The sequence below is a fragment of the Carettochelys insculpta genome, chromosome 23, assembly GCF_033958435.1.
Source record: "Carettochelys insculpta isolate YL-2023 chromosome 23, ASM3395843v1, whole genome shotgun sequence".
NCBI classification, from domain to species: Eukaryota; Metazoa; Chordata; order Testudines; family Carettochelyidae; genus Carettochelys; species Carettochelys insculpta.
The window spans coordinates 13,030,625-13,056,583 of record NC_134159.1 but is presented as its reverse complement, the minus strand read 5'-3'; the positions used below and the strand labels follow the sequence as shown (position 1 = coordinate 13,056,583).

The 25,959-nt window shown below is 41.0% G+C and overlaps 1 protein-coding gene across 3 annotated transcripts in view; it reads right to left on the bottom strand.

The window, feature by feature from the left end:
• RERE (arginine-glutamic acid dipeptide repeats) overlaps positions 1-25,959 on the bottom strand; it is a 466,804-nt gene that overhangs the window by 97,934 nt on the left and 342,911 nt on the right. For all 3 annotated transcript variants that reach the window (XM_075018034.1, XM_075018035.1, XM_075018036.1), the window contains one exon: positions 25,280-25,378. In XM_075018034.1, coding sequence (XP_074874135.1) covers positions 25,280-25,378 — 99 coding nt within the window. The remainder of the gene's footprint in view (positions 1-25,279; positions 25,379-25,959) is intronic.

Sequence of the window (25,959 nt, the reverse complement as noted above, 5' to 3'; positions counted from 1 at the left end):
TGGAAAGCAAGGTTACCTGGAAACACTGGTTTGCAGTCAGCCCTGATGCCCCAGTCTGTATACACTTCCACTTCCCAGCTGGTCCTATTGCTCCAAGCCCAGAAAGCGGAAGGGGTGAGAACTTCAGAGAGCACCAGGGGCTGGGGGCACAGACTTCCTGGCATGGAGCCCAGCAAGGCTGTATGACGCAGGTAGAAACAGACTCTATCAAGTCAAAGAGGAGATAGGGTTTAAGAATACCCAACTTTGGGAGCAGCAGCAGTGAAAATTCACTCTGAAGAGGGGGTGGAACTATGAAGAGGAGAGAGATGTTAAAGTGATGGTGGAGCTGAGGGTTTTGGCAAACAACAACAGTGTATGGCAGGTTAGGACAGGAAGTGGATAAAGCATATTATGTTCACGTCAACTGGAACTCACATGGAACTCTTACAAAGTCAGTGCTTCAGGACCAAAAAAGATCCCACACCAAACAACCTACCAAGAGCGGAAAAAAGCCACACACACATATTCAAGCCTCTGTAGTGCTCCTATAATATGCCCTGCTGCTGGGAGGACAGGATGTGCTTCAACCTCATCTGAACTTCCTTTGTTTTATTGTTTCCTGTCACAACCATTTCTCTGTTTAATGTTATTTAAATTTAAGTTTGAGGTAGCCAGAAATCCTAACCTTAGCGTTAGGTACTCAGTCTCCTGTTTGTTACATCAGCCCCACAGCAAGCCTGCAAAAATCCAGAACAGGAAAACTGATTTAGTAAAAGTGTTTTCTAACCCTTTGAGAACACTTGCGTTCTGTTCCATAGCAGATGGTACTGAAGCAGTTTACCTGCTGGTTTCAACCTAGCCAACAGCAGCAGCAGTAAATCTTTGGGGAAATGTCTGCCCTCCACTGTCCCTCCTTTCCTTGTACTTTCAGAACTCTTCTCCCCAAAATGTGTTCTGAGGTCTGTCAGCCCCATTTCCTGCCTACATCACGGGGGCGTACACACACACAGGCACACACCAACCACAATGCCCACCAGCTGCACCCTTCCTCTTTTAAAGAGGCTGTTCTGAGACCAAAGGCATGGCTTGCAGGAGCTTTATTTTTCTTTCCTGATTTAATTTTGACAGACTCCACAGGCCTATGAAAGCTGAGACCTGGATTTAATGGGGCTTGTCCACTTGAGCTCAAGTAACTGGCTGAAAAAGTCCAGAGCTCTGTTACACATCTTTGTTATCAGAGACTTTTTTCTTAGTGCACTTCTGTGGTTAGATCAGTGGTTCTCACGCAGGTGTTATGAGTTCCCCTGGGAGTACATGGAGATATTCCAGGGGACACTAGGTATTTGCCTAGTTTTACTATTTACTACATAAGAGCATTAGCAAAGTCAATACAAACTAAAATTTCATACATGACTTATTTAAACTGCTTTATGTACTATACCATTGAAATGTAAGTACAGTATTTACATTGCAACTGATTTATTTTCTCTGGTAAAAGTGAAAAAGTGAACAATTTTTTCAGTAAAACCATGCTGTATCACTTCCGGATTTTTACATCTGATTTTGTAAGCAAGTGGTTTTTAAGTGAGATGAAACTTTGGGGGAGGGGTGAGTGCACAAGACAAATCACACTCATGAGAGGGGTACAGTAGTCTGGAAAGATGGAGGAGCCCCTAGTTTAGATGACCCAGGCTCACTACACAAAAGTTCTTTCACTGTTTCTGGTCTTCAAAAGGCATTGCCACAGATTGACAATAAGAAAATATGCTTCAGTGTTTTGCAAGTAAAATGAACACTGGCTAGTTAAGAAGCTGAAGTAGGAATAAGGATATAAACTGCTAGCTAGACCTATAGTGTCAGTTGCTGGTCCTCAGTTATGCATCAGAATTGAAGTGACCTGACACTAACAGCAGAACTGTAACTTGGAGTATAACATTTTTTTCTCCTATGTTTTTAACAGCCTCACTGCTGCTTCTGTAGTTTAAGCACTGCACGTCCACCCATCTTGTAAAGCTTGTGTACAAGTAGATTGTTAGTAGGGCTACATCTAAACTATGAGATAAAATCAAATTTAAAGGACTTAGGTCAAGATTAAAACGTCACTGTCTTCACTGTAAATGTCATTAGCTCGGTTAAGTCTGCCCTAATATTGAAAACAAAATGTCGATATTAACGGTTGGGTATAGTGTCAATCTCGAATTTAAAATGTTGAATGAAGGCTAGTGTTGGAGCACTATGTCCTTCACTCAAATTTATTAGCCTCCACAAACATCCCATATGTATCCCAGAAAGCTATGAACTGCATCTGGCTCCCAGCTCCCCACAGGAGCAGGAAAACTGACCAGGGCTGCTGTGCTGCCAGTTCCCAGATCCTGCAGATTGGGAGAACCAGGGAACTGACCAGGGCTACTGCACTGTCAGTTTCCAGAGTCCCCCAAGCTGACAGCACTGCCCCACTTGTCTCCTCAGTCAGAATGTGGGGCTGAGGGAACGGTGGGGTAGGTTCCCACAATGCATTGCTACAATAGTCAATGTTTGGTGATTTCAGTATGGGAAACAATATGTTGAATTTGTTAGGAGCTGTGGGAAGTGAGAATACTCAAAATCGTATTAAAAAGGCATAATAAAATCGATATTTAATAAATTCAAATTTATCTTGTAGACACAGCCGAGGTCATGAAAAGGTTCCTAAGTCCAGTTCACTAGTTGTTTTAGAGGGGTGGAGGTCAGAAAAGATCTCCCTCCAAAACATGCATTGGTTAAGCCTGATTTTCATTTTGTAAAGTATAGATTGAACAGATAAGGGTCGAATTCAACCCTGATGCAAATGGGTGCTTCTCCAGTGATTTTTTTTTCTTGACTGATTTAAATGAAGAGACCTATTACAGCAGGACAGAATTTGGCCCTTGTGCCTTTGTGGTATATTAATAAAATAAAATTGTTTTTCATGATGCTTACTAAATGTCCTACACATACATAGTAAGTAAAATATACATAAAACATTTTGATGGATTTGAATGATCAAGCCTCCGCCCCCCAAAGGATTAATTTTCTAGGGATCTTTTTTCTTAAACCCGAACAAAGCCTACCTCAAACCTCTTAGGGATTCATGTCACAAATATTATATAAAAGCAAAGAGGTGCACATATTCCCTCTAGATCCTTTGTATTCTATGTATCTGTAGCCATATTCACAGACAGGCAATCATTAAGCAGACCCCTCCCCCAAGGGAATGCCAAAGGATCTTGGGATGATAATGAGCTCCCTCCATGGTGCTGTACTGGTAAGCTTTTGTTTGGAACAATAGATCTCCCATGATACCTCTCGACTACTGAAAATATTGGTATTAAGTGAGCATGAGCACAGCTGTGTGTAAATTACATATATAAACAGATTAGATTTGTATATTTATACTGAAGGCAAACACATTAATAGCACATTTGCATACACAGTTGGCTAAATGAGACTGCACGCGGAGTGGAATTTCTAGTTTCAAACACATGTAATTTTTTTGAAATAAAGTATTTAAGCTGCTATTTCAGAGGTCAAAATGGTTTAATCATCTCTTCTTCGCTTCCCTCCTCTAGAGCTATGCCTGAAATACTGCTCGTTACTGCTTCTTTCACCTACTATCTTGTCCAAATTTTAATTACAATGGGAACCCCCCCCTACATTTTAGCAGAAGAAATTACAGTGGGGCATTTTGCTAAAGGCTATCCAAACTTTACTAAGTTTAATTTCACTAGAGTTGGTTGGGGCAAAGAGTTTTCTTTTGAGTACTGGGGGAGCACCTACTTCTCATATGCCAGTTGATAATTTTTTTTTCCTTCCCTCTCTCCTATGTACTGTGAAGAATCAATTGAAAAATCAGTTTGAGACAGAACATGATATTGAAGGTGACACAACAGCTACAAGGCTGGTAAAGAAGAGAACTACTCTGTCACACCCACAAACTTAGGGCTGTCAGTGCTACTGGCAAACCATATGTGCTTACCGCCCCCCGCTTTATTTTTCTATGAGTGTTTTAAGAGAACTACTTTTAAAATGAGAAAGATTTTTACATTCAGATTAACCCAAGCCAGCATGCAAATCTTTTATTCGTTTCCTACTTAATATCAATTTCGTGCGTGAAATCCTAGACAAGATCATTCCAGAAGAACAAACAAAAATTAATTATCCCTAAATGAAGAGCATTTATTTTGCTCTAATTGAGGTCCCTCTCGTCACTGACTCTCTGTATTTTTATCATGCCTCCCCAGACAATGTTTTCAAGTCAGCCTGTCTCTTGCCTTCATGTTTCATGTCGGCTCCTGTTAAAAGGTCCATTCCTGCCTCTTAGGCTCACCACGCTCACAGCACTACCGATAAATCATCCACCAACCCGCTCTTGGAAATGCACTGGCCATAGCATGATTGCTCCAGCCCTGGGTTGCCAAGCAACCAGCACAAGAGGGAAGCCTGAGAACTGCTGACAAATAGCCAAGTGGCTGCAACAACAGACTTCTCTCTGTCAAAAAATGTGTTTCAGAGAAGTGCCTCCCCCGCCTCCGCTCTGTGCTCAACACTGCATGATTGTAAAATCACAATCAAAAGGCTATTGTAATGAACACACACTTCCTGCTCAATTACTAATTGTTGAGGAGCAGCAGGGAGGCTGCCATCACAGGGTGTATGGCAACAGAAATGTGATCCGGTAAACGAGATAAAGTCAACAGCAGGCCAAGAAATCTGATCTAAGAGCAGCCTGCAGGGGTACATCAGAAGTTGATGCACAGATCCAAAAAACCACCCTGGGTATTAAAGCAGCAGAAGGAAAAAAAAATAAAGATACTGACTTTTCTTGAGCTGAAGAAAAAGCAAAGAAACACAATTTGTGGACTGCGACAAGCATCACTATCCATTTTCACATTAGTGCAGGTGCCTGGCCCTGTGGTGCAGGAATAAGATGAAGAGACCAGGAAAGAAGGGCATGTTTGTTTGAAGGCTGCATTGGCTGCCATCTATTTTCCCCTCAAATTCAGTAAGCAGAAAAAAACCATTATCTTGTCAAGTCTTTGCTAGAGTGATCACCCCCTGGTGGTTAAGCATTGTACCATCAGGTATCAGAAGGGATCTGAGCTGAAGACAGCAACAAGTCCTGCATTACCAAGAACCTGAAAATACAAAAATTCCTCTGGTTATTTTGTCTCTCTCTGCTGAAAACAGCAGTATAAAAAGTTCAAACACACAGAGTGAACCATTTCATTACTATACTTCAATTTAATCATTTCCACCAGCAAGGAATACAAATGATGATCCCTGCCAGATAAATTAGTGCTGAGAACGGATACAAGAGTCCACTTAGATGGATTCAACTGCAGTTGTGATACAGCCCCACTACTTTTACCTACATTATCTATGCTTTCAGCTGAACAGTTTCTGAAGGTAACGGATCATGTCACAAACATGAATAAATAAGCTTTTATTCTAGTTTTAAGCAAAGAGAAATTAAAGCACAGGGAATCTAAGCCTCCTTATTTTAAGAGGATGTGTGTTGAGGGGAACAGAGAGTGTTACCCTGCTGCAAAGAAAAGCCCCACACCTTTTTGGGTAGAGAAAGCATAGCACAAGTTACATATTTTGGAGTTTCACATTTTCAGCAGCATTCTAAGAGTTAAAAAGAACAGAGGTCTGGAATGTTTGTGACCAAGAAACACTGAACAACTAATTTACCACAGACAATGGGTAATAATAGAAAGCTGTTGATTATAATTCACATTACATTTTGCTATGGGGAAACAGATTCACTCATTTTAAACCACCTTTAAAGCTATCCTCATATAAAGTGCCTTTGACATGTTAAACCAAACCCAAAACTTAGCACACCCCACTCCAGCACTTTTCGCAGGTGTACTTGCTCCCTTTCAAATTGGAGAAATGGTTTGGAAATACTTCCCTCTGATATAATTAGCAGTCACAGAAATCAGAGATGTCAAACACTCCTAAGTGAACTGACAACACAGAAATCCTAAGAGCCCATTAAATACTAGCTCCTTTTTGCTTGTTGATTTTATAGTCACATAAATTGGGTAAGTCTGCATATGCCAAATTATTTCTGGTCCTTAAGACTGGTGTTTCTAACAGTTTCCAACTCTGCAGAGGAAGGAACCAATCAAGGAAAAATCCGAACTATAGAAAAAGGGAAATATAAGAAATGTGAAGCAGAATAAATTACATTAGAGCAAGAGGCCTTCTGCAAGGCATGAACACCACCACTGTACAGCCTCCCAAACATCTCCCTGCAGAGTGATCCTCTTCTGTCTAACTCAAAGCTCTGAACTCCCTCCATTCTTTTCTCACTTACTCAATCTCCAAGTTCTTGCATCGCAGCCAATGATTTGAAAGCAGGTTTAAGGTTATGACATTTCCTTTGGAGGACCTCAATGTCAGAGACACTACAGCCACCTTTCACAGAGCTAAGGATGCCCAAGGACATTGTTACTGACCTTAAATATAAAAACAAAAGCAAATAAAAGAACATTTTCATATTTTCTCCCTCTATGACTTCGATTTCCTTTTCCTTTTTGAACTAAAGCATTTTATGGTATAAACTAACCGCCACTACTCTGCTTGCAAACACGCAGAACTACAGAGCTCCATTAAATCATTGATACTAAAATGCCTTATTCTGGTCCCAAGTAATAACATGGGTGAGTGAGCACAGACATACACCTTCGCCCTCCTACCTCTCACCTAACCTATAAGCAATAGTTCAGCAAAAGCCAAGCACATAGGACTAATCACTAACCTTCAGACTGCACAAATCAAGACTTGGGAGCTTAACTTGAACACCAGAACAATATTTTCATTTTTCCCTCCTCAGAAAAGATTTATCCCTTCGCTATCTAAAACATATTGAGCTCCCAAATGCACACCAATTTATTAAAGTAATGCTGCAAAGGAAGTCTGAAATTTCTCTTTGGTTGAACGTTTTTTTAAAACTCACTCAATTTGAAACATTACCTGCAAAAAAGCTGCTTTCAGAGTTCCTGAAATATGCTCTGTGATCCTTTCAGGATTCAAACAATTTTTTTTTCACAGAAGCTACCTACTGCAGAAAATACTGTTCCACTGGGGCTTGGACCATTAATGTCAATTACTATTGAGGCTATTTCCACCTCCACAGTGTGACTTTCTGCAGATGATGTGGGGGAAATAAACAAAAACTTCAAGAGCTCCTCTGCTTTACAGCCAAGGACAAATCCACGAATAATTAGACACAATGTTGGCAGGAATCCCAAAGGAAATCATATAAATGGAGATGCAGATCTCCTTTTTGAGGATGACTTGTCCAAGTAAATAACCCACAGCACTTGGTCTGAGTTCAAGCTTTTGGCTACAAAGACTTACAGCACTTTTACAAGGGACCTACCTCTCAGTTGTACCTCAATGGGAGACCATTCCTCATTTCAAAAACAAACTTCCACCCACATAATTCTACCGGTTCTCAGTGTTATTGTATATTGTTCACAACAGAAATATTCTGCCATGAATATGTTATTTCTGGAGGTTTCTCTTGTGTTAAGACACAAAACAGATCTGGATTCTGTTCTTATGTTGGTCCAAGACTGGAAAAGTTTGGTCCACTGGCCTCTGTTTCTGGATACCTTGAGCAGGCTAGTTTTCCCATTATCTTTGATAGAAGCTATAGATGCACTTTAGAAAATCAGGTCCAAAGTGTAGGAAATGGGCACCCAAAAGTAGAAGTTTCCCCCAAATGATGCCTTTGAAAACATGGTGTGTATAGCTTGATGACCAGAGCAAAGCTCGAGATCAGCACCCATTTCTAAGCACCCCCACCAACTGACGTTCAGGGATGTTCTGAGGGACTGGGCGGCTCAGGAAACTGGTAAGAGGATACAAAGCATCAAAAACACTAGCATTGTCACAAGTGCCCATCATCATCAAACCCTTATAGCTACTTAATGGCTGATGGACAATAAATTGGGGTGTCTTACCTCATTCCCCAATGGACAGGTAGCCATCACAACTGGGGTGAGCACTAGCAGGCTTTGGAAAGAGGTTAAGGATCTCAACAGGCTACGGAGCCTGCCCCCTCCAGAACCAGTATGAGGCAGGGTGGGCAACTTTGCACTGCTTTTGCTATCACCTGTCCTGTACCTTTTAGGTTTTATATACCGAGGCCAAGAGGTACTAAAAGTGTTTCTTGGTTCCTTGATTTTGGGTGTCCAATTTGAGACACCCCACAAGGTCAGGAGGTGCTGTTTACCCAAAATGACATTTCAAAGAGGTTTTAGGACGGGCCCTCAAAAACTGAAGTGCTCAAGAATCAGGAGTCACTTTTAAAAATACCAGCCTGCAGGATATGAGCTCTGCTGCTATCCATACCACAGCTGGCAGGAGCGATACATTTCTCTCGATTTCGAAAGAGCACATGGACCCAAATCACATGGGCTGCCTTCTCCGAAACCGTAGAAGAGGGAGGGGAATATCTCCCTCTGGAGAGCAGCAGTTCTTCAGAACTTGAAACCCTGAGCTACAGCTGAAAACCTCTCTAATAAGTCTTTGCTTAAATCTGGACCCAAGACAATTTGGGTTATTTAATCAACAGACTGAACATGAATACACCGCTGCTTTGGGAGCTTGTCACTTCACCGCAAGGCCACCAATGGGGTGATCGGCAGAACTGCCCTGGGGTGCGATGATTTAAAAAGGCCTGGTGCTTCCAGCTTCTGCCATCATGATCACAGCGGCAACTGCAGCTCCATGCCCTTTACATCTCCACTGGTGGCATGGCCCAGGCCTGGCTGGGGAAGGCTAGCTCCCAGCCCTGCTTCTTCCAGGGCCCAGAACACCGCCCTTTACCTTGCCAAGGGACCTCGTAATTCTGTTGGCAGCAGTCTTGCCTCTAATTTGTCCATACATGGGCAGAATAAGTTTTGTTATGTGCACGGATGCATGTTTGGATGGGCACCATCAATAGAAGCACTTGCTGCCAGCTATGGATACTTTGCTAATCATCTGAGTGGCTGCCCAAGCGCTCAGCTTACAGGTATCACTAGTAGGCAGCCCGCTAAATTCACTGCATGCAGAGTGTTGTGGCTGTGGTGGTCCGAAAATATTAGCAAGAGAAGGTGGGTGAAGTCATTTTCTTTTTAATGGGACACACTGCTGTTGGTGGGGGAAGCAAGTTTTTGAGCTACAGTGCTCTTCTTTAGGTCTCTGAATTCTTTTGACAGTTTGAATAGACTTCAGCAGCAGGACTTGTGCTCTAAGGCATCAGAGCCACAAGCAGCATGGATACAACCAACTAACTGACAGAATCATCTAGCAAAACCAACTCTTACCTATACATCTCATCACATGAGAACTTGGGTTCTCATGCCGGCTTACATAACACTGAGAATGTCACACCATGGCCCTTTTCCATTCTCCATTAGACTTTTGTCAGAAGCATTTCAGATCTCAGCAAAGTGACTGATATACTCCTGTAACAGCCATCCAATTACCAAGGAAGATGTTGGCTCACGCAGTGAATCTGGCAGTAATGTGAAAGAGGAGTTTTTAAAAAGTGGATGATTCATAAGTTCCCTTTTCTTTTGTGCAAGGGCCTCTGAATAAAAACATCTAGTTTACGAAATGCTGTGCCAAATAGGAAAAGGTCACCCACGAATAAGGGGTGGGGGGAGAAGAGTAATAATGAAGGAACAAGCAAGTCATCTGCTTCATAAAGGGAATATCAGCAGGTGGGGCTTAAAAAAGCCAGTATACTTACTTTTGGGGGGAAAAGGATTGAAATGACTTACTCAGACATGGGTGATACTGTCCAGTTCTGCATCACACAGAACTGCTTTTCTAAATTACGTACCAAAATGAAGCGAGGTGCACCCCCTCTCTTGATTCAAAATAAAAGGAATGTTTCATGTGAGTGCCTGAAATTATTCCAGCTCAGTGGAGGGTAATATGGCGTGATGCTTATAGGTGCCTCTAAATGCATGAGCTACTGCCTGATCAACCTCTGAGCATAGCCTAAAAGCTATATAAATCTGAGAGGATACTTTGAATACATGGTAGAATGGAGAGGGATGGGGAAGAGGAAGCGAAAATGTGATGGATCAGGCACAAATGGAAAGGACAGCTGGGGAGACATCAAGAGGCCACCAAAAGCAGAAGAGAAACTACAACTCCACAGGTTGTGTGCATGTTGGGTCTAAACAATAATGTATACAAACCCACAATGCTATGAAAATACAAAAGTAGTGGTGGAGAAGGAGCAGCAACATTCAGTTCAGCTTTCACAAGTGCTGGTCAAGGAAATGCCTTCTTTTTAAACAATAGCAGGCAAGACAGTAGAGAAAAGCTCAACTGGCTGCCATGTATAGAGCCAAAGGAAACCCCACAGGAGTACAGGCAGTATTATTTAGTTGTCCAGGAACAAATATTTTTTCAAGAAGGCATTTTCCATTCTCAAATTTAAAGGAGATTTGACTTTACGATCCATCAGACTCCTCCTCACATTTACCCAGATGTTATGTAATTTACATGAGCCCAAACTCGTAAGATCTGATCCTGTGAGGTACTGAGCACTCAACCCCAAATAACACCACCACCAGCGGAAGATGGCTCTTCGACTTTTGGGATTAAATTGCAATGCTGCCTATTAAGAATCTTTTTGTTATAGGATAGTAATTAGCTTCACTGGCTCTTACCCATCTCACTACTTAGGAACTTTGGAGGGATAAAAAATGACGAATATTGAGGTTCTGCATGTCTATTGCAGAAGAAGCCTATAACAAAACAAGTGACACCTCCAGAACCACTGACAGAATGGCAAGTGATTTAAGTAACAAAACTGGGCAACTGGTGATGGAGCATCGGTTTTCACCCATTCTGTTACAGCCTATAACGGAACAAATTATCAGTTTTCAGCCTAATTGAAAATGGTGCTCCATTTATGCACCAAAAGAGACAAAGCTATATAATTTACTTAATTTAAATGCATTTTTATGTCATCTCAAAGATTAAAAGAATTGCTGCTCTTGATGTGGAAGATTGGAAAAATAAAATTTATTATGCAAGCAGAAGCTGGAAGAGAAGTGTGTTCTGGCGTTCATGCTGCTTATATTGGTGAAAAAAACCTCGAAATCCTCAGAGCATTCATGTTGTGACAGTAATCAGAGTTTCTTAAGCCACAAATGTGTCAATATACCAATTTGAAAAAGCATAGTGTCATTTTCAAGTACAGCAGCAACCATCCCGTATTAAGCAAGTCACGGACAAGATGTCAGACAGGACCACAAGCAATTCCAGGGACGATACAAAAAGCTGTCTTTTTTTTTTTTTTTTTTTGCATAGCCATTAGAAAATTGAAACAGTTAAAAACATGTCTGTCTCAATATTAAAAATGACGCTCTGAACTACAGGAATGTGTTGTAATTCAAAACAGCCTTTATCATAATGAGCCTCCTAGAGATGGCAAGCAGCCCTTTGCTAATCCAGACTCATATCCAGGCCCTTATATTATGTATACTTTTTATTTATTTATTTTTTTAAAAAAAACAAGGCCAGTTATAGAGTCAATTTCCTTTTTCTTTTCTTCAAATTTCCCGTTGTTTCAACAGTCTCTCTGGGAGGCCTAGACTAAAGGAAAGTAACTTGCCTAATAATTTTGGTCCTTTGTTACCTTGCAAAAATGGATCTATTCCTTTCCACGTTTCTAATGGGGCCAAAGCAACAATATAGTTTCACATTTCTGGGTGGAGCACCATGTACCTCCACAGAATCAGCACTGATCTGGCAACATATCTTTATCAACTTCTGCAGTACCATGAGTGGGAGCTCAATTTTTTGTTCCAATCACCACCAAAAAGGTGATTAATTATTGAAGAGTGAGATCCCTACTGGTTTTCTGATTTACTTGTTTACCTTTTCTCAGCCACTCTCATTTCATTTATGGCTTAATTCTGCCAGGTGCTGAGTATGCTTTACTGTTTTCAACAAAAGCTGATGCTGAGCACTTGCCAGTGTTTTGGCTCCAATGAGGCATAAAAACAGCTACCCATTTTATTTTTCAAAGTGAATCTGGAGAGCTAATCCAGGCAAAATTCACCCTTACTGAAACAACTGAACAGGAGTGTTTTGTGCTGCCACAAGCTCTCAGGCAAAATTACTCTACTACATATATCCATGGTAATACATGATTCACCAAGAGACCTACAGGCCCACATTTTTAAAGGTATTTAGATATTGCTGTGCTGAACACTCAGGTGCCTAAATCCCTTTTGAAAATGAGATTTAGGCTTCAAAATCAGTTCGGCATTGCAACACCTAAAGCCTTCAACAATCTGTCCCACAAAGTCTTCATAAGTCAGTTAATAAATTAACCCTAAAGGACAAAAGTGGTGGAAGGATTCAATGTGAAGAAGTAGGATGTTTTCTGTGTTTGATTAGCAGAAGATGACGTGGCAGAATCCTTTCCTCCATAGTTCACCCTTGTAAACTTCAGCTACATGAATGAGCAGCAGAAAATTAGGTTTATCAAAAGAAGGAAGAGAATGAAGCCACTGACCACTTGGGAGAGACAGCTGCATCTTTCAGTGAATGAAACAACGGAGCTTAGTTACACCTCCCTGGAAACTGGTTATGCTAAGAAAAATGAGACACCACATGTAATGTCCCCATTGACTCTGCTGGGTATGGGCAGCTCATGGGCTGCCTTTGAAGCACGTAATGTTCTTTTCTAAACATAACGAATTACTCACTGACTTACCTGAACCTAAAGTATTGTTCCCCCCACTCCCCAATGACTCAATGAGAACAGCAGGTTAGTTTGACTACGTGACTCCAGAGAACAATGATTTGATAAGGAAGGAGCTGAGAGTTTGAGGTGTTAAAAGTTGCACTTGGCACAATATCTCTTCCCCTTCCCATCACTGTTCTGTCCGAGATGCTCTTTGATGTGACATCCCTGATGCACATGGAAATGCTTCCTATTTACTTAACCCAATCTCCAAAGACATCTACCTTTCATTATGAAGCTAGCATTTTATTTTAATGGTAATTTCCAAGATAATGTTAACCATTTGGGAAATTTTTTGCAGCTCAGTATGGAAAGGACTATTGCAAACATGACTTCTCGCCACTAGGTGGAAGATCAGACAGAAAAGCCTTCAGAATCTACTCTTACAAGTCCTAATTTTGTCAATTAATATCCAATAGGAAAGGTCAGAAGGAAAAAGATGACAAACTAGTGCATGGCACAAAACACAGGATCTGTTCTTGTCTCTCTTGGCTTGCTTCCGGTCTAACTGCAGATTTTCCTCATTTTGTACCCACCCAGGATCGTTGTTGGCAACAGATCTGAAGTTCTGGGTTCAAACATCCTGAACCTGCCTGACCTAAGAGTTCTGCAGCTGGAGTTTAAAACCCAGAATTTTTCTTATTAAACCTGAGCTGTCAGCCTCCATGTTCTTCACTGGTATGTGCCACTGTATTTTGTTTATAGATTGGAATGATGAGGAAAAAAATTCCTTCTCTAGGTCAGTTTAAGTAGTTCAACCGCATTCTCTTGCTCACGCTACCCAAAAGCTCAAATCCTGCAATTTTAAAAGGCCAAAATTTTCAAAGGAATGAGACAAGCACTCAAATCCAACTGAAATTGAATTGAATCACAGACTACTAAAACTGGAAGGGACATCAAGAGGTCACCAAGTCCAGCTGCCTGCCCTCACCACAGGACAAAGCACCATCTATACATCGCTGTTAGATATTTATCCAACCTCTTCTTATCTACCTCCAGTGAGGGAGATTCTCCAACCACTCCGGGCAATTAACTCCACTACTTAGCCTCCCTGACAGTTAGAAGATTTTTCTTAATGTCCAACCTAAACCTACTTTGCTGCAATTTAAGCCCATTGCTTCTTGTCCTATCATCAGAGGCTAAGGAGAATAATTTTTCTCCCTCCTCCTTGTAACACCCTTTCAGGTACTTGAAAACTGTTATGTCCCCTCCTAGCTGTTTGGGGGAGGAGGGATGGAGCTGAGCCAATCAAAATCATCTCATGTGCCACTCCTGGCACTTGTGCTGGGGTTGCTGGCTCCTGTACTAAAGTGATGATAAAATAACAGAACTTCCATGCAACATAAGGTTAACAGAAATGTTTCTGCTTTCATTCTAAAAATTACACAGCAAACAAGTAAACAACTTTGCACAGCATTTGCAACCCCCAACATTGCAGTACTGTTTTAGAGCATTTAAACTGGGAAGTGAAATTGAGTCAAAGTAAAACAGCTAAGTATACTTACATTTGTTTCACTTGGATAATGAACATATTGAAAACTAAAGTACTTTATGAAAATCCAGAGCCTTTTAAAATGTAACTTAGGATAGAAAAATATACTCATACTTAGTGCAGAAAATCTCACCATGGCTACTAACGGGTGAATAAATTTTGTTATGTGCACCAAGGCATGAGTGGATGTGCACCACCAATGGAAACATACCTGGCTTGCTGTGGGCACTCTGCTAATCAGCTGGCAGCACCTGAAACTCTCCTGGGCAGCTGCCCAAGCGCTCAGCTTACATAGAACATTGATGATTACCCCTCTCGGGTAATATTACTGTCTTGCTGTGGCTTTCAACTCTATAAAGAATTTACCAGAACCAACATGTTCCCTTAATCTCAATTTCCTACATATATGTTTATATATTAGTTAAATACTGGAAAGTCAATCAGATGTAGCTGGTGCCAATGCTGTGACTTAATCCGCTAAAATAGCTCCTTTCAGAGAAGAGGAGACATCAGATTTAGAATGGATTTCAGAAGCAGAAAGCAGAAGCAAAAAAGACTGTCACTGTAACAGAGACGGTAATACTATTTAACGGGGAGAGGGTAACAGGAAAAAAAATGCAGCTGAGCCCATCCAGCATGTTATTTCCCATGCCTTCTACTCCTTCTTTTACATTATCATGAAATTTCTACCGCAGTCTTGGGCATCTAGTCTTTGTTTCAACTGCAGTACCATGGAGCTTCACAACTTATGTTTCTATACACAGAATATGTATTATGTACACGTACGCTAAACTGACTCCAGCTTTGTTGCTAAGAAACTACACAGAATAGTTTTTTTGGACCTCTTCATTTATAAAATACCCACTTTGCCTATGGGAGAACAAATGCAATCTCTCAAGCCCTCTTGTGTCTTGTTCTCATTTTGAAATGAACACGGAAAGATGATAGAGGATGCTAGAAAAGTGTAAGTGATCTCCATTTTTTGGACACCCTTGGAAAATGAGATGAAAAACATGGTTTCAACAATCAACTGCTAAAGTATTTATTAATCTTTCAAACAGCAGATTTTTTCCCCCTTGGCAACAATGAAAAATACCAATATGCCTCTCTCCCTACACTGAAAACCTCTCAATTTAAAAAGGCTACACAGAATACCCAGAAATAATTTAGCTTATAGCAGAATTATATTTGGAATTTAAAGGTTAGCTTCTTGTCCCCCAACACAAATAACCCTCTTAACAGTGGCATCTAGCCAATCTAAATCTAAATATGTTGGTGGGTTTTTTTGTTTTTTTTTTTTAAAGGGATCAGCAATATGGGAAGTGCTTAATAGATAAAAGTATTCTGCATAAGGTAGAGATGATGAATCAAGAAACATATGGCGGTTAAACAAAATAAAAATGATAATGATACTGTTAAGAAAAAGATAACTCATCCACCAGCTGTAGAAAGATTAGCAAAAGCAATAAAATCACCCGTTTTGAAGCCAAGGTCACTCACAGGATTTATGGATTTATCCCTGAAGGCAACCCTCTGCTGAACATAAAATGCTGAAATAATATTTTTTTCTGTTCCCCACTACCCCCTCTTTGGACCATCTCATTTGCTGGAGACTTAAAATTCATTCCTCTTACAGCTGCTTAAACACTGGAATCTTTCTGCAAACTAAACGACAAAATTGATTGCCCTACACAAACTTCTGCACATATAATTGATTTTTAATTCACTGTCTTGTTTCCGAAGGGACTTGACAATAAGCTCTGCACTGTATATGCAATATTGATCTCTTTAAAGAAGGGCTTGGCTCAAAGGCTGATGCAAGTTAATCATAACCATAAAGATTTATGTCTTTTGTATAAAACCCATCTTTAAAATAGGTCACGCTCACCTGAATTCAGTGTCTTGCGTTTTACAATTTATTATTTTCCTGATTTCGGCATATTTAACCCTGCCTAAAAATGAAACCACACTGAATATAAACAGGTTAAAATACTTCATTCAAAATACTATCGGTTGTAAGAGGGATTCGGTCTTTCCACTAGTGACTTTCTCAGTGTGATGAACTGTTTCCAAGGAGATTTTACAACACCTGTTCTGAAAATGCATCCCTATTTTTATTCTCAAAGAAGGATGGACGGGAGGAAGGATATTTTTGTTTTGTTTTTTATGGTGGCTTTGGATTTACAATAATTTATAGTTTGTTATGGCTGCCCAATGATAGTTCCTATTTTCAAGTTCACTTTCAATATATTTTAAATTGTCACTGATTAAAACACATTTAGAAAACAGCAGCATTTAGATAACAAGGTTCAAATATAAAGCCTAGAAACATGGCAGCTAATACTTGGGTCGGCAATCATTTTTGATTGGGAGCTACTCCAAGATTTTGGTAAGTGGAGAAGGGCTACACTTTGCTATATAGGAGGTGTGGGGTCTGGGATGGATACGGGGCACAGCTCCATGATAGGGAATGGAGGATGTGGGGCCTGAAAAGGAGTTTGGGTGAAGGAGTGGTATTGTGACCTGGGGTAGAGTATTGGGGTGCAGGGTCTGGGAGGGTGAGTGTGTGCAGGAGAGGAGTGTAGGAACAGATGCAGGGACTGGGATGGAGTTGGGGTTTGGTGCTAGAAGCAGGATCTTGCCAGGAGACACCTACCTAACCAGCTCCTGGCCAGCAGCATTCACAGCCAGGCCCTGTGTGCCGGCAGCCCCAGCTCACTGGCTGTACCATGTGGCTGTCTGTGATGGAGTTGGGGGAGAGCATCACCCGTTGCCTCCACCACCCAGCAAAATCTCTCAGTTCCTATTGGCTAGAAACCAGGCAAGGGGACATAAGAAATTGTGTTGCACTGCCCCTGCTTGCAGAAAAAATAATTTCAGCTGTCATTGGCTGGCTTCCAGTCAATAGGTGCTCAAAGTTTTTCTGGGAGCAGAGGGCAGCACATGAAACCAACCAATGGGAACCAAGAAATTTTGCTGGGTCGGGTGCAGCACCCAAAACTCTCTACCCCACCACAGCCACAGGAGCTGTCCGTGTCCAGATTAAAAGACTTTGCAGGCCAGATGCAGTCTGCAGGCTTGCTCTTGTCCACCCCTGAGCTAATAGGCACTCTCACTCCACCATGAATAATTATGTGTACTCTTCTGTGAATACAAAATTAAAACCAAACATTGACTTATCTTTTACCATTTCAAGTCCACTTGATCACTCAATGCAGACCTTCAACGCTGGCCTCATTTTTAAAGATCCCTTGGGTTTCCATCTTCTGCCTTCCCTTCCCTGCCATTGCAGGGACTGTGCTTTGATTTTGCTGTGAATTACATTTTCTATGGCTGCCACATAAACAGTAAATAAAATTCATGGCATTTTTGCCCCAGTAAGCAGCTCTATCTTCCAGCACATCTGCGATGCCTGGCTTCAAAGGAATGAACAATGAAAACAATGTTTTTTTGAGCAGATATTCCAAAAAGGGCAGATCTGGTGGCATTTGAAGATGACTGTAGGCAAAGAAGCCAGGAAAAAAAGTGTGTTCGTTTGTGTAAGTAATTAACCAATTGCCCTGGTTCGCTGGATTACAAATCTTCACAAATGTACTAGGAAATTAGTTTGCCATCTCTTGTCATTTTTGGAAGAGGGATTTTCATTTGTGTTGGTGACAAATGAGCTTCAAACAGAAGCTAGGTGTGGGTATTTTACAATTTATGAACTTGTACAACCACATACATGGCCAATTAAGGATTACCACTGGCAAAGATTAACTATCCATAGGTATAAATTTAAGTGGTTATTTGAATGTATGTTGTTTACCTCAACTACGTTACATCAATAGCAATGTAAAATATTTAAAGGGCAGCATATTTTATGATACAAGCTACAGTTATCAAGTGTGTCAGCATGGCAGCAGTAGCAATGTGTGTGATGCTTAGTAACTAACAAAACCTTCACTGTAAGCAACACTTGGCATTTTCCTCTTAGAATTCAACATTTTAAGAAGGCAAAAGATGAAGTGAACAAATACAGAAGTTCTACCCTCACTTCTCTGAGCTTTACAAGGAAAATTCTAGCCCCGAATTTTAAACTGAATTCTACCATCAATGTTCTTCATGATCAATGTGATGCTAGTTAACAGTCCAGTGTCAATGCAGCAAGAGAACCCCTGTGCAATAAACTGCAACACATCAACAGTGAACTGTGCCTTTAGCAAGAATGCATAAACAAACAAAATTAATAATGATCTGAGTGTGGACGGGTGACTTAATCCGCTTCGATTAGATGTAGCTTGGCCTGGGGCTTTCGTGTTATTTAAAATATGTTTGCTATGTTTAATTAAAAACCCAATAAATTAGAAATTATTCTAGTCTGATTTGTATTTCTCTCTTTAGTAAGCTCTATGGATTTGCGTGACTTGTCATAAAGGAAGACAGCAGACTCAAAATACAGGGTAGGAATCTAAGTGTAAATCTGCTAAAGATGGTTATACAAAAAACAGCCAGCATTGACTGACTGCTCCTCACACTCCCCGCAATATATAGGGCACGATTAACACAAATGTCATCTCTCTGGTTAAATAAATTAAGCCAAAATAAATGCCCTCTCCTTTCGCAGACAGTCACTACCGCATACGTTTTTTGGTTTGAACTAGGACCGGTGGAACAAAGTGGTGCAGGGATCTGAACCAGGCGTAAGTCTGGGTTCAGACTGGCAGTGATGTCACAAAAGTTGTTCTCAAGAAATTTTGGTCCAAAATGGTGGAAGTGTCATGAGCTCAGTTCTTGTGAAAAATTCCCACAGCATCCCACCTGTATAATTCCTCCCCACCCTTTCTCTGTGCTTCCCCGGTCTGGGTTTTCAGTTTGGTCTGGACCCATGTGCTTTCCTTTTATAACATACATCTTACAACTACTAGCTGCATGGAATGGATCAATACAGCATATTTCAAGGCACAGTAAAAGCTCATTCCATCATCATTTCTGTGGCATCATTTCTGACTAAAGGACAGTCACTCCCTTCACAAAAACTTTCAGGCACAGCATCCCTGGCAATAACCCTGTCACGGGTACCAAGAACCAAGTTCAGAAGCCCTGGATAAGGTGATCTAAATCAAACTCCACACCCTAGGTTGAGCCTGTGCAGGAGCCATTCCCCGCACCCCTCCAAATGGAGGGAAGTGTTGATAAATAGCCTTCCACCTCATTTAGCTTACTTCCTCATCCTAGCTCTTGGTGTAGAAGTTGGACCTGCCCATTCAGTACCGTGGGCAGAAGCGTGTTTTCGGGTGTTACAGTGTAAAAGGATCTCAGATAATGCAAGGGAACATCTGGCTGCTCTGCAACCTGATTTTAGCAGCATATATCATGCGGCGCAAATCTCTAAAGCACCTGTGATGAATAAAGTCTTTGTCCCCTTCCCCAATTGCTCTCAGGCCTCACTATTTGACAAGCATCGCACGGTACGGGTCTCATTTGGTATCCAGCGTTAGGGGGAGCATTATCAGCAGTTATGTCAAAACACAGGCCATTCAGAACAGCGATCTTGCTGCCTGACTTCTTCCCAGAAATTAAACAACATGTCAAATGGGGGTGGCATGGATTTTCATAAAGCATCCTGCGCTGACGTTCCAATGAGATTTTACAGTATTATGCTGAGGCAATGCTAGCTTATCGGATGCTTATTTAAAAATGCTTAAGTACAGCTTCACATGCCAACTGTTTGACAGCACCAGTAGAAACAAATTCACTGGACTACAAGAGAGACTGAACCCACCCCACCAGGGTCACTGTGGGAGATTTATGTTGCCAGGTGTAGCATACACCCTTATAAACAGGAAACAGCTGCTGTTAAGGCTTCTGATAGATTTAACAGTAAAACAGTTTCTTTGGTCACTTTTATAAGGCAGAATGGAAGACTGTGGTTTTGACAGCATGAGCATTAATTTACATGTTGGAAAGAGAACTAAAAACAGCCATAGTTTTAGAAACGAAGAGAAACAAGAAAACCTTCATCTTCCCATTTGCAAAGCCTTCCACTATTACAATTCAATCACTGGTCAATTTTATCCTCCATTTAATTTGATCTACACCTCTATAACCACATCATCTGCAGCAAAAATAACAACTTTCACCCTTTATATTAATAATTTCTAATCACTCTTACTGGTAATTCAATCACTTGACTACAAAAATGTCATTTAATGAGGCAGGCTGAAACTCTGGACAAGGAACTCTCCACAGAAGATCTGAAAGTTAGCCACAACACCAAGATGTGTTATTCAAACAACATCACTGACGCTGTGTTACCGTGTGCTGTGGAACACTGTGTTATTCACCGTCTATGATGGTCATGCTAATAACAAGAGTAACCGCTTTCACCACCAAGCGATGTGACAGAAATGGACTGAATTCAATCTCACAACCCTTGCTCAAGCAAAAATCCAACTGGCTTCAGTGTGAGTTTTGCTTAAGGGAGGAATAAAGACTGCAGGGTTTAGATTTGTACTGAATAAATTCTAGCTTCTTGGACATTTTGATTACACTTCTATTCTAGTTTCCTTCATTGCCCAGGACCAGCAGACAGAGAGAAGTTCACTGCCACATATTTGTGAAGGGTGTCACAAGAGGTGGCTAGGAAACAAAAATCCAATTTTCAAGGGGTTTTGAGGTTCTGAAATTCGTATTTATTCTGCACAGAAACAAAAATAAGACTTCTCCAAATAGTTCATGAAAAATGAGGCACCACAGAACATTCAACAGCCCAGTGCAGGTGTCTTCAATCTGCAACTTTAAGGACTTCTTTGTGGCACCCAATGCTACAACTACAAAGTGGAAAAAAACTCTCTCAATTATTTCTGATATTTCAGTGAACATCTAAAGCCAAACAATGAACAACTCATATCTAAATAGCAAATAAATGATCCTGAAACACTGAGTAACTCCCCCTTTACTAGGTGCACTGCATTGTGGGATATGTGTGCACTGTTCTTAAAATAAGGTTTACAAAGTGCATGGTTTGACCGGTTATTTATTAAGGACCATCGTGTGTTCCCACGCATTGCAACTCTTGACTTATTTTTTTTTTTTTTCTTTTTTTACTGTATTAAAAAAAATTTCTCTTCTTGCTCTTTTGGTTGCCAACCCTTGGCCTAGTGGGTTGGGTAATGACATGGGAGGCACAGGTTTAAATCCCTGTCCTGAAGCAGGCCAAGCAGGGACGCCTCCTGAGGTCTCTGCATCCCAGCTCAGGCCGACTGGTTGTTCTAGGCTGGGTCTTCCTGCACTTAAACTTTCCTGACAATATTCTCAATGAAACTTATACACTTCCACTGTAACCTCCTGTTTTGACGACTAAGTGACTTTTTCCAACCAAAATTTTTTCAATGGAAAAAAATTCCTGACCCGTTCCAGGTCTGACACGCAGTTCTTTCTTCGCATACCAAGTGCCCAAAGGTCTGAGACAGATACTTTAATCTGGAGCTTTCTGTAAGCAGTCCATCAGAGACACCTCCTGAAGTTTTGGGGTGCATCTTGACTCCCTATTAAGTAAGACAACAGTTTGATCTCTGTCTCTGCTAAGGCTGGATGGCAGCCAAGTGTTTCTGGAAACTTGGAAGGAACAGAACAAGAAGCAAATAGGTTAAAATGAGCTGAGACTGACAGTGATTTATAGATTCAATGATCATTATTCTGTATTTATATCCTTCACTGTTTTGGAGTAATGTTTCCCTTTTCAATAAACCTTGCTGTTTTTTTTCTTATTTGCAAGGCTCCACTCTCCATCATTTAAAACTGACTGCTGATCAAAACCCTAAGCTGCAACAATGGCACTTGCAACATATTTTAGCTCATAGGAGAGCAGGGAGGATGCAAGGGGGGGTGGGGGGGAAGAGAGATATTTTCTCTAAAGAGAAAAGCAGGAGTTAGTAGTAGGCAGCTAATCCTTCTATGGCAAGTTGTGTGTGTGGGGAGAGCAGGAAATGCACCAAACAGGGAGCACAATTTTAGAGTATTTCCACAGACACTTTGAAGAAGCGCTGTGTTATGACAAGATCATCCCACATCTTAAAAGGAATCTGTGTTCTAATCTTTTTATTCCTTGTTCTCAACTTCCTTCCCTCCTTTGACTGCTCATGATCTTCTTTCACCCCACAGCTCCAGGCGTTCCCTTTACCACAAAGGTCTTGTGTTTGATTTCAGAATAAGCCTGCTTTAATTTCAGATTTATCTAGCCTAGACCTAATCTACCTCTGGCAAAAAGGTTTACTTGGGGAGAGAGAAGCATGCACATAATTCATTGAAATAACTCTCTGCAAGACTTTCAGAGCAACTGGATTAAAAAATGTCTCTTCAGCCATTGTCTGAAAAATCTGAAAATGTTAGAGGCTGAAAATTTCACCCAGAATAATCAGTTCTCTTTTATGACATTAGTGCCAGGTTAATTAGCAGCTCTATTAAAAAGACACTGTGCTATCCACTGCAACGTTTATCTAAAAAGAATAATTTACTACGTTTAACACATTAACCAATGTAAATTTCCTTCACAAAAACAGGTTTTTCTGGCTCAAATCCACTTCAGCTATGTTTTCTCTCACTTTGTGTGTCAGACCCAGATTTTTCTTTATTTAGATATTAAGTAATAATCATGGATTACTTTTCCTAGGATATTTATCTCGATGACTCTAATGTAACATATAAGAAGATGAGCACCTTACAAACTATAACCATGTCTTTACTTGTTCCAACATAAATATATGCTTTACAATTATAAAACAATGAAACTAACTGAACTTCCTGTTTTATTGAACTATGCAGTTTAATTCTTAGCCAGAGAATGAAAACCATTCAGTTTGCTAAAGGGGCATGGTTCTATTACAAATGGCATTTTAAAAAACACTTTTCCTTAGGGTATGACTACACTTACTGGTGCATTGACACAGCAGAAATCCATCTTCCAGGGTTTGACTTAGCACTTCTAATTGGGATGCACTAAACTGAATACCAGGGGTGTCCCCGTCAACCCAAGTACTCCTCACAGTGGCAAAAAGTGAGGCAAACCGATGGGAGCGTTTCTCCTGTTGACTTCCTACTGTGGGGATGGCAGAGAAAGTCAACCTGTGGTATTGTCAACTCCAGCTATGCGATTTTCATAGCTGGAGCTGCACATCTGCAGTTAACATTTTCTCCCTAGTTGCACATCTGCAGTTAACATTTTCCTGTCCTAAGATGTATGTTTAACATCGCTATTGATAAAGACAGTCATGTTACAGATTAGATTTATTTTACTTGTGTATGTTATTCACTAATTTCTTTCACCTTGGATGGTGGAAAAAGATCAGTCACTTTCACTTTTGTTATAGTTGGGAATATCTTGCACTAGTATTATGCTGGCAAACAGCATGGTCTGCAATCCTGAAGTGGTTGGGTTCCACACAATGTAGGGAAATGCTGAATTTGAACCGTTTATTACACAACTAAGCTCTCAATTCTATGTGAGGAGTTAGCCGATTCAAAAACCCGATGTTTTGTTTCTAATGTATTTGCATTTACAAACACCATAAAAAGACATCTAACCCAAGCCTCTAAGGCCCTTGAAAATACAAATATAAAAACAAACCCAGCAGCAAGGTCAGAATGGCAGTAACTGAATTAAACAGCAACGGAAATGTGAAAAGAAGCATCCCAGATTCCCCAGCGACCTATCAAACAGCCTGCCCTCTTGAAAAACTCAGTGAAAAGACAGGCCTTGCACTATGCTGATGCCAACAAATATAAGCTATTTTTCACCAAGGCTCCGAGACCAACGGACATTGGCTTGATAGCAGCTCCCTCTTTTTTACACCAAATGGCTCGCTCTCTCAATGGAGCCAATATGGCTCAGGAAGACAGGCTGTCTCTCCGCTAAGCAGGTCAGGTCCAACTAGGAGGTCACTATCAACACCTTAAACTCCCCCCAAACCCATACGCAGCTAGTGCAGATCACATACCTCCACTTCAAACCCATACGCAGCTAGTGCAGATCACATACCTCCACTTCAAACTGTGCAAGATAAAGACGGATCCATGACAAGGGTAAAATACCCAATCGCCCTCATCTGCATTTCCATCCCATCCCAAACACAAGATCCAGTGAATGTTCTAGCTAATAACCATATTAGATAGCCTCAGTTTACATGGTGGTCACAAATTACTGGAGACACAGAATATATGCCAGCTAATATGATGGTGAAGTCACTGACCCCAGTCCCACAGTTCTGAGCTATGCCAGTCAGCTTACACAGGAGCTCTGCATTGCGGCAGGCTGCCTACCCTCCTGTTTCTTCTGAAATAGGATACAAGATGGACACACTGTATACAGTCCAATTTGGGGACTGGGAAATCTCCCAGAGCTTTAGGACAGAAGTAAAAGGCGATAGCTTCCAGACAGTCACTTTTTGGTTCATAAGCCACTGAATATCCAGCCTGAGACAACACCTTATTCTGGCAAGTCACACGAAGGTAGCCCCGATCCTTAAATAATTAACCTACAAAAAGAGAACATTTTGACCACAGAGCATGAATGAGTCAACATGAACTGAAGATTTGGAGTCTCACCCATGGGCTCTCCAACCACCTAAGAGGGGCAGGCAAACCCAGTGAAAATAAAATCTTGGACCCTGTTTATGCCTTCAGCAAGGAGTCCAGCCAGCCTGTGAAAGATATTGGGCAGCAGCAGGACCCAAAGCCTGAGGACTCTTGTACCACTCTATGCCTTCCATGAATTCCTCTGAAGGGGACAGTATTGTACCTTTCAAGACCCATAGTGTTGGAAAAGTTTTTTTCCTTGGACTAACAAGGGTCTAGTCACTGAGTACTGATCAAAAGACTACTCACTCGGAAGAGAGGAGAAAGCTTTATTCCATGAAACTGGTTATTTTCCTGCCCACTATTTCATGCCCTCAGACAAGATCTCAGAGCAAAAGAAAGAGATAAACAAAAGGAACTGCATTGCTAGAACAGAATAAATCACTCCTTACCACTTCATCTTCAGTCCAACACTTTTCAATCAGTTTGGGCACAGGCTTCTTCACTAAGCGCTGCAGGGCCTTGCCAGCATCATAGTTACTTTCATGTAGCTGCATAAGAAAAACAGAAAATTGTATCAACAAAAAAGTGGAGGTGGACAGCGTGAGGGGTGGAGAGAGAATGGGGCTTGCTGCATTTACTGTATCTACAGTAGAAATAAGTAAATTTACAGAACCTGGAGGATAACTCACTTCTACTCAGGACAGGGAACACTGGAATAGGCAGGCTGACTTTCCACATTCTGAAGTCTATTGTAAATTTTCCCTTTAGCATTTTTAATGTGTCTAACATGAGATATTCCAAGGAGAACAGAGAGGCCCCAAAATAACCATTCCTCTAAGGGATTGTATATTGTGCACTAACATTGTATTCATATTAGCTAATCAAATGGAAAAACTTGTATTTTGCTGGTAACGAATGCTCTGGGAGGGAGAGAGAGAGAGAAGTTTACTCCTTCAGAAGTTTGTGTTCATTTTTTATTGCACAGCTGAAAACAACAAGCTGCTGATGAACAAGGTAGAGTATGGAGAAGCAAATAATACCTCTTGGAGACAGCTGCAGAAATGGATATAGGGAACTTGGCATCACAATTGACAATGCTCTCTTAACAGTGCATGGTGTGCTGGGACTA